The sequence below is a fragment of the Eleutherodactylus coqui genome, chromosome 3 (assembly GCF_035609145.1).
Source record: "Eleutherodactylus coqui strain aEleCoq1 chromosome 3, aEleCoq1.hap1, whole genome shotgun sequence".
Taxonomy (NCBI): Eukaryota; Metazoa; Chordata; class Amphibia; order Anura; family Eleutherodactylidae; genus Eleutherodactylus; species Eleutherodactylus coqui.
This window is the reverse complement of record NC_089839.1, coordinates 174,335,518-174,350,650: the sequence shown is the minus strand read 5'-3', so window position 1 is coordinate 174,350,650 and position 15,133 is coordinate 174,335,518. Positions and strand designations below refer to the sequence as shown.

The 15,133-nt window shown below is 42.2% G+C and overlaps 1 protein-coding gene across 1 annotated transcript; it reads left to right on the top strand.

Moving 5' to 3' along the window:
* The first annotated feature begins 11,075 nt into the window (after positions 1–11,075).
* On the top strand, positions 11,076–14,072 carry HESX1 (HESX homeobox 1). Its single transcript, XM_066594595.1, has 4 exons — positions 11,076–11,422; positions 11,727–11,926; positions 12,046–12,147; positions 13,766–14,072. The coding sequence occupies exons 1-4, from the start codon at positions 11,227–11,229 to the stop codon at positions 13,862–13,864; spliced, it is 597 nt and encodes a 198-aa protein (XP_066450692.1). The 5' UTR covers positions 11,076–11,226; the 3' UTR covers positions 13,865–14,072.
* Positions 14,073–15,133: the final 1,061 nt, after the last annotated feature.

The following is a 15,133-nucleotide window of genomic DNA, read 5'->3' as shown; positions in this document are numbered from 1 at the left end:
ATAGGCATTCTATGAGGATGGGTACAGTGTTTATTGAGGAGCAATAATTCTGCATGGTCATAGATTCATACCTTTCCCTCTACTCATCCTTATATTATGTATCACTCCTATCCCACTGCCGTGAGTAAGATGTGCGTAAGGAGTTGGGCTTGTTTTTTCTTTTACTCCCTGGTAGGACATTTTATTTGGTAATCATACTAAGGGCGATGATACATAGGAAAGATTAGAGTTGGGTTTAGACAAGTACAATCCTGTGTTCATTAAATGGAGGGGGACATTGATTGAAATTTAGTAGTCTAATGAGAAACCTATCACCTCCGGAATCTGATCACTGGATTGGGTGCTGACGTTATATGCGATATGTTAATTGTTGGTATTTGAATTAATGATTGACAGAAAAACAGTTTATTATAACTGGCTATTATAATAGGAAGTCAGAAGCGGAGAGAAACTCACGGCGTTTCTCCTTTGCTATAAGATTTTACCCCAAAATCCAAGGACCTTGAGTTTTCACTGCTGACCTTGGCCCCTTGTGAAATCATAACAGGTCCTTGAGCACTAGCACTGTAGGCAAAAGTGCCCAGGAGGTAACTTCACCCATGTCACCAGTGACAATTGGTGACGTAGACAGTTGAGAAACATTGAGAGAGCCTGTTGAAGTGGTGGAGGCTGTGTGATCAGGGAGTGAGAAGACTAGCTGTGGCCAATGAAGTGTCCCCTAAATACAGGAGTGTAATCAGTGTTGGATTGGGGAACCTAGGGGCCACCAGTCAAATTGCTTTTGGGGCCCACCCTACAGTTACATAAATGCTATGCTGCACAGCATTATGAGTTCCACTTGTGATGCTATATATCACAGTGAGTTGTTCCTTTAAGGGCTTTCCTTGTTTACAGAGCAGTTTATCCGTACTCAGGTAAATGGGACTGAGCTGCAGGACACCCACAACCAAATGAGTGTGGCTGTGTGCGGTAAAGAAATAAGGTGGCTTATTGCGTCCAGCGTAGAATTCATTATTACAAAATTGGGGTGGAGTAGGGGAATGGAAAACGTAAATTTGTCAGCTTTCTTTTTTTACAACTTGTATCGTGATATATAAATAGTTTTTCTTTATTATCGGTGACATCTGAGTGGCATCTCCAATCCACATTGATACAGTGCTGTACATTACAGTAATAGAACCAAGTTTACCACATAGATAGGGTACCAGAACTGAGCTTACTGCATACATACAGTACCAGAGTGGAGCTTATTACATAGATATGGAAGCAGAACCAAGCTTACTATATAAATATAGTAGCAAAACCAAGCTTTCTACATAAATATAATAACAGAACTGAGTTTACTACATAAATATGGTAAGAAAATCAAGCTTACTGCATAGATATGTTAATAGAGCCAAGCTTCAATATATATGTACATATCAAAATGTAAAGGCTATACTTGCACAGGCCAAGTTTCACTTTGTCAGAAGAAAATGTATTAACTTCCATGGTAATTAAAAATAATATCTGTTAGGCCAGCTGCACGTGGCCGGATTTGGATTGCGGAATCTGTGATCGTCACCCGCGCGGACGATCCGCGGCATTCCTTATCCATTAGCAAAAATAGAACAATCGCATGTCCACTCACACAAGTGGACAGCGATTGCAATTTCTGCTGATGGAAAAACAATTGCGACGTTCTATTTTTATGCGGATTCTGTGCGGATGGCTTGCACTGAAGTCAATGGAAGCCGTCCGACCCGCGGCCCTTCCCGCAATGTTAAAGGTAAAGGGGAAAAAAACAAAGATTTAAAAAACATCTGTACTGCGCATGTCCGGCGGCGGCTTGCCGCAGCCATCCGCAGTACCGAAAAAGTAGAAAACTGACAGGATGCAGGGTTGCTGGCAGGGCACAGGGTCGGATTCCAATGCGGGCTCCCGCATGCAGAATCCGACCCGTTCATGTGCAGCCGGCCTTAAACAGATGGGAACTGTATACAGATGCATAATACAATGTACACTCAGCTTCCAGTTCCTTTTTCGCTGTATGCACACACAAAGAAAAAAGACAAGAGAGAATCCCGCTAGTGAAAATGAAACTATTAAAATCAATGGTTTTATTTCGTCCCGTTATGCAGCCATGATTATCACGGCCGCATAATGGGAGAAAATCACGAACATCTCAAGAAGCCCTTAGGCTGCCTGTCCACGGGCGGGTTTTCATTGCGTTCCCCACGGCGATAATCCATCTGCGGGGAACGCAGTGAAAGCTCTCAATAACGTTGCTATGGAGAGCGCTTCCCCCCCCCTGTCCACAAGCGGAGAATCATTGCGATTCTCCGCCCATGGCCCGCAAATCGCAGCATGCTGCGATTTGCCGCGATCCTCCGCGGTCAGCCTATCTGTCTGTCTGACCTGAGGTGACCAGATTTTCCCAGGGTCAAAGCGGGACAGAGGGGTGTGACGGGGGGGGGAGGGCTTATCACGACGTATGATTTTACCTCTGTCATTATAAAAAGTACAGGGGCCGTTCAAAAAGGGACAGGGAGCAAATTCCGCAACATTTCTGAATCCCAAAAACAATCAAAATCTGTACCATTGGTGCGGATTTTGACTGGAAATCAGCATATCTGCAGCTGATTTCATACTATGCAGCACATCTCACCTCCTCCGTAGACTTCCCGCTGCCGGCGTTTCCCAGCTTTCGGTTCCTAGCAGCCTGTAGTGGCCTCTCCTGACCAGCAATACTGCACCTGACTAGTCCGCTGGAAACCGGAAGCTGGGGAGCGCCGACAGCGGGAAGACTTCGGAGGAGGTGAGAGGAAGTGTTGTATAGTATGAAATCAGCTGCAAGTACGCACCAGTGGTACAGATTTAAACTGTTTTTTGGATGCAGAAATGCTGCAGAATTTGCAGCGGAAATTTCTGCTGTGGACATTCCGCAGCATTTCGCCTCGTGTAAACTGACCATAAGTCAGCTTGAGGTATGCTGCCACGTGCAGAGTGGCCTCAGTAGTAATAGTCACCCCCACAGTGGCCCTCGGTAGTAAATATGACCCCCACAATGGAGCCAGTAGTAATAGTGACCCCCACAGTGGCGCCAGTAGTTATAGTGACCCCCACAGTGGCCTCAGAGGTAATACTATTACTACTGGGGCTGATATAAGGAACATTATTACTACTGAGGGAACACTATTACTACCAGTAGTAATAGTGACCCCCACAGTGCCCTCAGTAGCAATAGTGACCTCCACAGTTGCGCCAGTAGTAATAGTGACCCTCACAGTGGTGTCATTAGTAATAGTGACCCCCACAGTAGTTCCAGTACTTATACAACCCCTCCTGAAACCTACATACGTACCTTCTCCTGGTCTTTAGAGCACCACTGCTCCTCTCATCACTGCTGCCGGCAGAAGTGTGTGCACTTGCAGCAGTGCCTCCTTCCCTGACCTCTTCTCCTGCGGAACTAAGAAGAAGAGGTTAAGGGAGGAAGATCCCGAATGCACACACTGCCACCAGTGCATGCATCTGCCTGCGGCGCTACAAAGTGATTACTAGCCGGAAGTTGCGGCACCTTCTTGACAACCATACATCCCGAAAGCTGGCCAAAAGCGGGACAAATGGCTGTCCTGCTGGGGTTCCGGCGGAAAGCGGGACACAGGGTCCGAAAGCGCGACTATCCTGCCTAAATCGGGATGTCTGGTCACCTTAGCTGACCATAGCGCAGTCGTCCGGGTTGGTATTTAAGCACAGCTCTCATTGAATTTAATGAGAGCTGCACCTGCAATACCAAACGAGACACCTGCACTATGGTCAGCACTGCTTCCTGTGCTGACCATAACAACAGCAGTACCAGCAATCAGCTGATCGGCGGGGATCTGAGTGGCGGGTGCCCTGTAGGTCATCAATAGAAAAAGTTAATGAAGTCCAAGAATACCCCTTTAAGGTATAAAAATATTTGTGTAATGAAGTTTTCCCCATCCTGAGTGGATACTGCCATCTACTGACCTGATATAATAGACTATCAATTTTTCAATTTGTCATAATCCGTTAATTACCGCCTCTATCATCAGTAAGATAATGCAAATACCGTACCTGTAATATTAGTGTCTGTCTGCTTTCAGGCTGTGTTGCAGGAATGCTTAAGGCCGATTCCACGTGAGCGTATTATGGGTGCATGTCCCGACCCAACCAAGAGTAAGGTCATGCACAAATACGCTTGACTCATGCAGTGCAACATATTTGTGCAATGAATGAGGTTGATGTGCCGGCGCGTCTGCGCACAGTACTGTACGTTTTTGCACACACAGAGCATGTTCATATGTGTGCGAGACACAGCCCCACCCTTATTTAAAAGGATAATTAGCTTAATGAGGTGCAGATGTGTTTTTTTCCCTGCGGTTTTGCGCTATGTTTCACACATTCCCTTGTGTATTGTGCGTGCTTTTGTAAACCTCCCATGGACTTCTATGAAGCTCCTTGGTGGGAAACAACGCAGGTAAATAGAGCAGGTACTATTTTTTTACGTGCAACCGAAATATCTGCAAAAAAAATCGTTAATGTGAAAGAACCCATTGACATGAATGAGTTCTATTCTCATCGTATTGTGGGCATATATTTTACATGCGCAAATATGACCATCTGAAGCTGCCCTTAGGGTACATGCACACGGGCGTTTTAGAAGTTGCAACCGAGATTACTGGGCGCACATCCCATCAGACAGACATCCCATCCGTATGCTGTATGATGTGCAGAACACAGAACATTGACACATGCTATTTTCATCCAAAAATCAGGCAAGAATAGAACATGGTGCAATTATTTTTTTATGCGATCCGAAAATCAGACCGAAAAAGAGTCTGCCTGCTTGTACCCCTATTTACATGAATGGAACTGATCTGCAATCATAGAAATCTCTGCAAGAAAGCTGCCGCATATGACTTACTGTGTTTACTGTACTTTTTTGCGCTGCTGAGCCCGTTCACATCGGTGCGGAGCACACCCATGCTGTGATTGAAGGGACTGAGCAGCCTAATTAGTATCCAGTGTTATTAATTCACATCTTTAAATCGCGCAGTTTTGTGCGCGACTTTCTACAGACCGGGTGCACAAATGTATAATAGACTTATGGTTCTTTGGGAGTTGTGTATATATTTTTGCATGCGCAAAAACGCTGAATTCACGTGAAGGAACCCATTGAAATCAATGGGTTCTACTCTCCGCTGTTTACGTGCACAAAGATTGCCTGTCTGCAGAATCCCTAAGGGCTCTTTCACCTGAGCGTATATCGGCCGCCGTTTTCATGGGCGGCCGATATATACTATGATCTGAGGAATAAAAACTCGTGAATTGGTGAAAAAATCTAACGTTTGTGTGCCTGTTTAGACAGCATGGGACCGGCGCATATACGCCGAGGCCTCCATAGCATTGCCCCTTGCTTCCCCCTTGCCGCCTTATCTCCTTTCTCCTCCCCTCTGGCTGTTTGCTCTAGGAGGGGGTGGGAGGCGGGTGGAGCTAAGCTCCCGCCCCCTACCCTCAACTTGTCCGCAGCCAGCAATGGGAGGAGGCAGGTTGGGGCGGCACTTAGCTCTGCCCACATCCCGCCCCCTTCTATTGCAATCAGCCGGAGTGGAGGAGAAAAAGGGGAGGGAGTTTAGCAGTCATGCTGCTAAATTTCCTTTCACCTCCCCTTCTCCAGCTGCTGTCATTGGCTCCCATATTCTGGGCCAAAAGATAGTTCCAGGACTACCTTTTGGGCCCGACAGAAAAGCGCCCAGCGCTATATTGGCCGGCCAGGCACTTTTACGTTGCAGAAATATGGCCATGTGATCTGAAGCATTGGAATCCAATGCATCAGATGACAGCGTATATCGGTTGCCCGTGAAAGCGGGGGCCGATATACGCTCATATGAAAGAGCCCTTAGACATATAATCTGTATATTATACAAAAGACGGAAAAACACAATTTCGGAGATTTTCTATTCGGAGGCTATCTAGGTTCCCTGTGTCAGTATTAGGGCTCCCACACACTTGCATTTGCGTTTTTGGTTAACGCGATTGTCAATGGGACTTTCTAATGTTAAAGACTAGAGATGAGCGAACGTACTCGGATAAGCACTACTCGTCCGATTAATGTGCTTTATCCGAGTATCGCTGTACTCGTCTTGAAAGATTCGGGGAGCGCCGCTGCTGACAGGTGAGTTGCGGCGGGGAGCGGGGCAGAGCGGGCGGGAGAGAAGGAGAGAAAGATCTCCCCTCCGTTCCTCCCGGCTCTCCCCTGCAGCTCCCCGCTCCGCGGCGCTCCCCGAATCTTTCAAGACGAGTACAGCGGTACTCGGATAAGGCACATTACTCGGACGAGTAGTGCTTATCCGAGTACGTTCGCTCATCTCTATTAGGGCTCCTTTCCACTTGCGATTGCGTTTTTTGTTAACGCGATTGTCAATGGGACTTTCTATTGTAAAAAACGCAACTGCGTTTTTGGTGCATTGCGTTGCGTTTTTAACATTAGAAAGTCCCATTGACAATCGCGTTAACAAAAAACGCAATCGCAAGTGGAAAGGCACCCTTAAAGACGCAACACAATGGACCAAAAACACAAGTTGCGTTGCGTTTTTAACATTAGAAAGTCCCATTGACAATTGCGTTAACAAAAAATGTAAACGCAAGTGTGTGGGAGCCCTTATTCACACGGCACAAATCCTTAAATTACCAACTAATTTTATCCCATTAAAGAAAACTTGGAAGAAAATATTCCATTATGAATTCTAGAATTGGGCTGTATAAATGCCTGTATGACCACACACCTGGCAGTGACTGAGGGCTTGTTGAGAGATTCAGGTAAAAGCACAGGCAGGTAATTGGGCTTGCTGAAATACTAATTGATTTCTTATAATCCTCTTATTACTAATACTGTAGGATTTACGTGAGGTATTTTAACTAATTCCCCCGAGGACCAACAATGAAAACAAAAACTCTCATTGCTGATCCCCGAGGATGAGAACAGCTCAGCAACTATAGGCCAAAGGTGGCCGTACACATTAGATAGAAGTAGGCTGATGGTTAAACAACTGTTCAACAAACCATCATCTAGTGGCCAATCAAGTTTCAATGATGCAGCCATACACATTTTAGGCCATATTTCTATACAAGCGTGATACATTTTCCGAAAAAAAAAAAAAAATTGCATAGCTATACATGTGATATTCACACACATGAAAATCACATGCTGATACAATAGGATAAAATTAAAAATTGCACCGCAATCACATGTACATGCGAGTTTCAGTCGAGTACAAGGCGATTTTTAACTCATCCATAGCAAATAATCGTTTTCAGCAGTTTTTAGCTGTCTCGCTGAAAAATGGAACATGCTTCAGTATTTCCATTTTGCAGCACTGCCAAGAAGGACACCAGTGTAGATTAACCTATTGGAAACAATGGGTTACTGAATCACATGAGTTCTGTGCATCACGCAAATGCACTAAACTTGTGGAATTTTCTCGCGTGTGTAATAATCCATATTGGCTATTACAGCCTTGCATGTTCACTGGCACTGGATAAAGGACAAACAATATTTCTCGGAATGTTCTTTCAAGATATGATCATTCGTGGGTGAAAGTCGTCCGACCACTAGATAAAAAATGTCAAACAATGACTGTCATCACTCAGCTAAAACGAGAGAGAGACCTTTTTGGAAGAATTAATTATTTTGTTTAATATTTTATTATGTGATCCTGTGTGGGCGGCCGAGGGCTTTGTCAATATTTTTACTGTGATCCACAACATGATTTGTGAATGGTTTCTGTATTCAATTTAACCGTGAAAATACATTAAGGCCAATTTGAGATGACTCCCTGAAATTGCATGAAAATCTACTTGGCTGGGTGGGGGATCTTTCAAAGAAGATGGTAGTAATGCATAATATATGGTTAAACTAAAAATGTGTCATAAAAAACCTGGTCTGGATAAAGGAATGGTCTTCTGAAAGATAGAAGGAAGACAGGCCAGCATTCAAGTCTTTACTCCTCCAAGGACATAATAGCACCAACGTTTCGACCCAAAGGTCTTTGTCAAGCATGCACATATATAAACGTGTCTCATATACTAGACACTTTTATATAGGGTATAGTGACTCAAGCTAGATTTAGTCATGTAAGCCCTTCTCAAAAACAAATCAAATACACCTGATCAGCCTTCACCACAATGTGCAAATCCATCATGGCACCATCTATATCATTCAGCATCAAGGCAATTTGACTGTACAGGAACATAGTCACCAAGTCCTGCGAGACAACATTCGTGAAACATTGTATATGTGTATTAAACTATCAGGTCTACCTTCTATGATTCTAGATTGGCTCCATGGATTCTGGTTCCAGGTGACTATTTTTGTTGCCTCACTATTACAGTGCTCGAGATTGTGCTGCTGCCTCTGTATCTGGGTCTTCTGAATGAGACGGTCTTCTGCAGAAGTTTCACTGCATGCTACTTTCTGTGCTTAACCAAGACATAGAGATGTATCCGAAGACATCATTTGAGCTGGAACACCAAAGAAATAAATAAAATAATATGGAAGTCCCATAGCGCCATGTAAAGTATCTGGTATCCAGCTATCATTCATGTGCTATATCACAATATTACAAGCTATGACTAAGGCTACTTTCACATCTGCATCAGAGGTTCCGCTTTCCTGCTCCATTTGGGGAACAAGGAAGGGCAATCCACCCCAGGCCAAAACTGTTCCGCCTCTGGACGGAATCGAACAGCGCTGGGTATAATGGGGTCCACCTGCTTTCCACCCAGCTGTCCGACTTTTGGACAGAAGAAAAAGTGCTGCATGCATCACTTTATTTTCTGGTGTTTTCAGCTGCTTCTGTGATTGAACTTCTGGCTGGAGGCTCCGTTGTAGATATGAGACAACCCTTAAAAGGGATTTAAGAAACTCCTGTAAATTTTGGAAAACCATCTTTCTGTGCCCTGTGTAAGAAAATAAAAATATTTCAAATATACTTATAGACCTGAGAAAACCCCTGCACCAACGTGATATCCTTAGTAACATCATGTCATGTGAAAGTAGCAGCCATTCATAGTACGGTGTCATAAGGTTTATGCACATTGACTACTGCCCAGGCATGATTCTCTCATGGGTCTTTCACATGAGCAGATATACGGCGACAGGGTGTTTACGTTTTCACGCCTGCTCCGTATAAGTGCCGATCACGGTCAGCGTTTTTTCATCCATTCACACAACCGCAAGTGTTTTTAGCGAAAAAATACGCAGCATCACGGAAAACCCTTGCTCTGCCAAAAACCTCGGGATAACTTCCAATGCCTATATAGAGGCACCTTTAAGCTTTTCACAGCGTTGGACGCTGCAAAAATGCCTCCCCATCCCTTCTCTTTCCCTGCTTCCATAGGAGTGTATGGGACCCGCCGGCGTATATTGGTCAAAAGATAGTTCCAGAACTATCTTTTGGCTGAGCGTATATGCGCCAGCAGCGTATATGTTCTATTTTTCACGCTGCTGGCATATTTACGCGACATATATTCACTCATGTGAACGGCTGCATTGGAAACTAATGAGTCATGTGGGTACCATATATGTGCCCAGGCGTGAAAACGTGGTATACATGCGGTCATGGGAATGAAGCCCAAGTCACGTGATGTTGACACCCTCTGGACGAAGTAGCAGTCCATGCCAACAAAAGCAGTCCTTTGTTCTGACTGCCAACATATTTGAAATATTTTTTTGGCAAACAGAGTTTTTTCTAAAATATATCCAAGTAGTGTTGCTGAAAATAGTCGAAAGGTTGTCTTACAAACCGCATTTTCAAACATGTGTCAAGTCAATACAACCTTATATATCATGATACACAGTATGTCATAAAAAGATAGTCTTAAAAATACAAATATTGCTTTGCCATTATTTTATGTTAATTCTTGCAGGAAGAAAAACTGCAAATCGGAAACCTTTAAATAGATCCCTATGAAGACATGGTCAGGACAAAAGGCTCCCGTATACATTAGACTTTACTTATTGAACTCTTTGGGGGGACTGGATAGCTCTACCTGCATTAAGGCCTCCTAAATATCCTATGACAAATGATATCGGAAGCAGGGGCGTAACTATAGGGGATGCGGTTGCACCCGGGCCCAGGAGCCTTAGGGGGCCCATAAGGCCTCTCTTCTCCATATAGGGAGCCCAGTACTATGAATACAGCATTATAGTTGGGGGTCCTGTTACAGGTTTTGCATTGGGGCCCAGGATGTTCAAGTTACGCCTCTGATTGGAAGAAAAGGTGTGCTGAATTTCAACATTCGATCCTTTTATTCCCATAAAGATAAGCAACTAAATACATGAACACTCAACCAAACCTGTGTTTATGTGTTTGAGGGAGTCGGGAGAAATAGAAGTTGTTCAATGGATAGCTATTGACCGTGTATGGGGGTCCATTATATTCACAATCTATCAAGAGTAACCAAATACTAATTGGTTAACATCCCTGCATCCAATCCACCTGAATTAAAGTAGTAATTGGTAAATAAACGACCATATTATTATTTAAAATACAGGGTGCCACCGCCTACTTTGTTAATCCAGGTCCTTAAAAAACAATTACACTGTTTTCAACAACGTTGCCAGCATGGAGTAATGTGCCTTGTGCCAGAAGCTATTGTTCCCTAGCAGACCACATTAACCACTAAATAATCATATGAAATAAATGCTGCATTTTCAGCAGGATTAGTCTAATAGCATTAAGAGCTTTCTTTATTTATTTTATTTCCCTGGAAGAAAAAAAAAACTGCTAAATAAGATTACGTATTACTTGAGCAGTTTTCGACAATGAGGCTTGGTAGAAATGAGTGGTATCCGTGAAATTGAAAATTTAAGAAAAGAAAAAGAATTTTCTACGTTAATGGTTTTTAAAAAAAAAGATGAGTTAAAAGTCTGCTCATCAGCGAGAGAAAGTAGAGATCTTCTGGCTGGGAAAGATAACACTGTCCCTCTAGGTGACCCCTCCCCTAGTGTCCCCATTAGCCGCTAATTACTTGCCAAACAAACAATTAACTCCTCTTGCCTCTTGGTGGGAGAGTCTTCATTGAGATGCTAAGACTTTCAAATGAAAGATTTTAATTAATGAGGTTGTAAATCCAGCCCCCTTGTTAACACAGCTATAAGGAGGACCACAAGACTCAACCAGAAACATTCTGGTTTTGTTGGGTCTGCATGAAGTCGAAATCATGACAACTGTGTCTTTGTGTGAGAGAAGCCCAAGAATGCCAGCTGAGCTCCAAAAAGTGTCTTGTCTTGCAGGCAACAAGCCCACAACATGTTCATTTTCCATTGAAAGCATTCTTGGATTGGACAAGAAAAGGGACTTAAACTCAGCTGCCGTAAGACACTACAGGCCCTGGATGGATAACTACTGCAGCAGAGGTAAGTACACCTGCAGGGATTCAGTCCCTTATAGGTATTAGCGTGTGCATATTATATTATACATCTGTGAGAATGTGGCGAAATCACACAGTATCTATATATGACTAATGTTATGTCTATTGTATCTAACTGCTGTCCATGTTGGCAGGTCTGGTATCAGATGTGCTGTTAACACTATTGGGTGTGTGCCCATATGGACTGTGATAGCACACTTCCAAAATAAGCGAATTTGAGGGAAAGAAATAAGGGAATGTGCTTAGAAAATCCTACATAATTAATTTGTAAAACGCATGTTATATTTTAGAGGTTGGTACACACTGCTGGCATCTACCTATCATCAGCTATGAAATACCTCTACAAGTGCACCCAGCAAAACATGCTATAGAAAAAGAAGGGGATATCCGGTATGAAAAGTGCTGTCCAGCAAATGAACGCCTGCATTATAAAAGAGAAGTGAGCTGGTATCGAGGAAGGAGACCCAGAACTGCATTCACTAGAAGCCAAGTGAGTATCTATCTATCTATCTATCTATCTATCTATCTATCTATCTATCTATCGATCTATCGATCTATTCACTTTGTATTCGCTTTCTAAAACTCAATCAATTTAATTTACATTTTTAGATTGAAGTTTTGGAGAATGTTTTCAGAGTCAATTCATACCCGGGTATAGACGTAAGAGAGGAACTTGCTAACAAATTGTCTTTAGATGAAGATAGAATCCAGGTAAGACATAACTGTCTTCCGTTATATGTGATCTCTCCAAATTTTGGATTAATATTACTAGTTCATTTAATTTAATTCTTGTATTTTCTAAATCTGCATTTCATTTTACTATCACTTGTATTAATTTAAATAATCTGTAAAATTGGTATTGACAGGTGGTGCAATTTAAAATGTAGTATTTTTTAATATTTTGTATGAATTAATGTCTGTAACTTTTGGACAAACTGAGCTATTTTACAAGTTTTACAAAATTAGAATATTTGTGGAGCTGACATAATAAGCCATAATTGTATTCCAATTCTCTTAAATGTCAAAAAAACTTAAAATAATATTCTATCATATGGCACATACTCTAAATAGACAAGATTTGATGAACATATCACCCCTAAAAATACCTAAAGCTATGTTCACACAGTGCTAAAATCTCCGTTCTGGGGTTCTATTTAAATCCCCAAAAGTGTAATTCAGACAGAACCCTGGGAAGGAACCACGGGCTTCCATCGCTCTTATACCAATAAGTCCTCTGTTTGAGCAGGTTTCCATTTGTTTCTGGTATTTGTATCAGAAAGAATAGCGTGGTTGACTTATTGGTCTCCATTTGAGTGACAGAAGTCTATGGTTCTGTCTCATGGTTCCATCTCAATCCAGTTTTTGGGGATTCAGATGGAATTTCAGGATGGCACCCTGCAACAGAGGCTTTAGAGCTGTGCGAACACATGCTAAGTTAGGTTTCATATCTGTATTTAGGTGGGTTTTCACACACAGATTTTGTCCTCCCAGCAGACCAATACCAGTCTAAAATAGTTTGTGAATAAATGGTCAATTGATCTGATTGAAATCTGTCTCATTGATTTTAGACATTTTCTTATCTTGCTGGCAAAATCTGTGGGTGTAAATCAAGTCTCAAAGGTGGCATTCAACTAAGAGGTATTCCTATCTGGGCCCCTGGCCTGATTCCACCAAACCTCGTTGCTGGCTGCTATATCCAAACTCTTGAGAGGTGGACGAGTTTTATGGAAACAACCAACAAAGAATGAGGCATGTTGATACCTCACCTACCCAACTCCTCATTTTCCCCAGCACACACCATCAGGGATTATTTGGGATGTTACCAGTTTTCTCAGGTCTGCTCATGCTAGTTATTTAAATAAAGAATCCAAGAACATTTAAGATGTTGTCAGAGTTATTTATTTGATATAGTTTTGGCCACCCATATGCCCAAAATGGTATAAAATAAATCTAATTACCAAGGCCCCCGTGGCATCTGTCAGGTGATGTCAGATAATGTAGAAGCCCCCGTCAGGTTTATTGGATGCCATCATTGACATCCCTGTCAAGCCTTCTATTGGTTGGAGTGGTCACATGGGTAAACAACCCATGTGACCGCTTCAGACAGAAGACCAGAGCGCAGTGAATGGTAGCGGGGCAGCGGTGCGGCAGCAGGAGGTGAGTACCATGTTTATTTTTTTATGTATTCTGCATGTCCTACTGCCACCAATTACTTGGAAAACCCTTTAAACTTTAAGAAAGTGCCTATTTATATGAATTTTTACATGATCATGGCAGGTAAACTACATAACATGTTTTCTTATACAATTTCACTTTTCTTTCATTTCAGATCTGGTTTCAAAATCGTCGCGCTAAGCTGAAGAGATGCCACAGGGAATCCCAGTTCCTAATTGTGAAAGAGTCACTAACTCCACAAATTCAAGAATAATGAGTTCTCCACAACCTATTACTGTAACATTACTGTAACATCAAATATAACAGTCGAAATAAAAGTGTCATGTCGCTGTTTAACCATTGGACACATGAAGCTTTCGGGAGAAATTACATTTGGCACTGATCCAGTGACCCAACATATTCCGATTTCCCCTGAAATACTGCAGTGGTTGTAAATATTGTATACTATAAACCAGGAATCTCCATGCACTTTTTGTAAATACAAATTTTTAAGGAACTTTAATAAATATTTTTGAACCTGATTATTTTGATGGTTGCCGTTAATGCTAATTAGTTGAGCAAATGACAAATGTCAATCTGTCAAGGCTTTGAGGGTATGTGCACATAGATTACACTCTTGGTGTATTACTTGATGTACGGGCAACAGAATATTGGCTTCTACAAGAGGAATATAAGGTTTATTACTGTAAAGGAATATACATTTGATGAAGGGTTGTAACATAACAGACATTTATCACCTATCCACAGACAGCCATCACACATTTATCACCTATCCGCAGGATAGGTGATAAATGTTCACATGATAGGTGATAAATGTCTGATTGCTTGGGAGCCGCACTGCTGGGATTTCCACCGATCACTAGAGGGGTTCCCAAGCTGCCAATTTCTCCTAAATGCATGAATACAGTCTGGATGAGTTTGAATGAAACAGTAGTCGACCTTGAGTCTTGGCACTCCATTAAATATCTATGAGGATGACAAAAACAGACAAGTACTGTACTTGGGTGTTTCCATAAGCCCCATAGACAATAAATGAAGCTTTTAAACAACACCTTTTAAAAAAGATGGCGTTGTGATGAAGAAATATTGCATGATTATAAAACAGTCTGTTGTAATTGTATAATATTCCATAGTTTTAAAAAAGTGTCCGTTATTTATGTTTCTTTACTCCCTAAACAAGGTACTCCCTACCAAAGCTATTTAACTAAGAATCCCAAAGACTATAATAAGTCATAACAAGATCATATAATGAATTCTAACCTCCTCTTGACTACTGCCTTAATGCCCCTTTTATACGAGCTAATTGTCACTTAATCGAGTGCACAAGCGTTTGATGTCACCAATAATTGGTTCACAGCTCGTGCAGAATGTTTAGACAGGCAGATCATCGTTGACAATTGTTCACTTTTCATTAATTCCTATATGAAACACTGAGTGGGGAGCGTTTAAATGTAATGTGCATGATGGCTCGCATTTAGACATAATGTTTATTGCACAATTTCATTCATTTGAGCAACATTCT

Excerpts from the sequence above, each read along its gene's own strand:
- HESX1 (XM_066594595.1), top strand. The coding sequence starts at position 11,227 with ATGACAACTGTGTCTTTGTGTGAGAGAAGCCCAAGAATGCCAGCTGAG. Across the intron at positions 11,423-11,726 it reads GGATAACTACTGCAGCAGAG|AGGTTGGTACACACTGCTGG; the intron begins GTAAGTACACCT and ends GTTATATTTTAG. Across the intron at positions 11,927-12,045 it reads CTGCATTCACTAGAAGCCAA|ATTGAAGTTTTGGAGAATGT; the intron begins GTGAGTATCTAT and ends TTACATTTTTAG.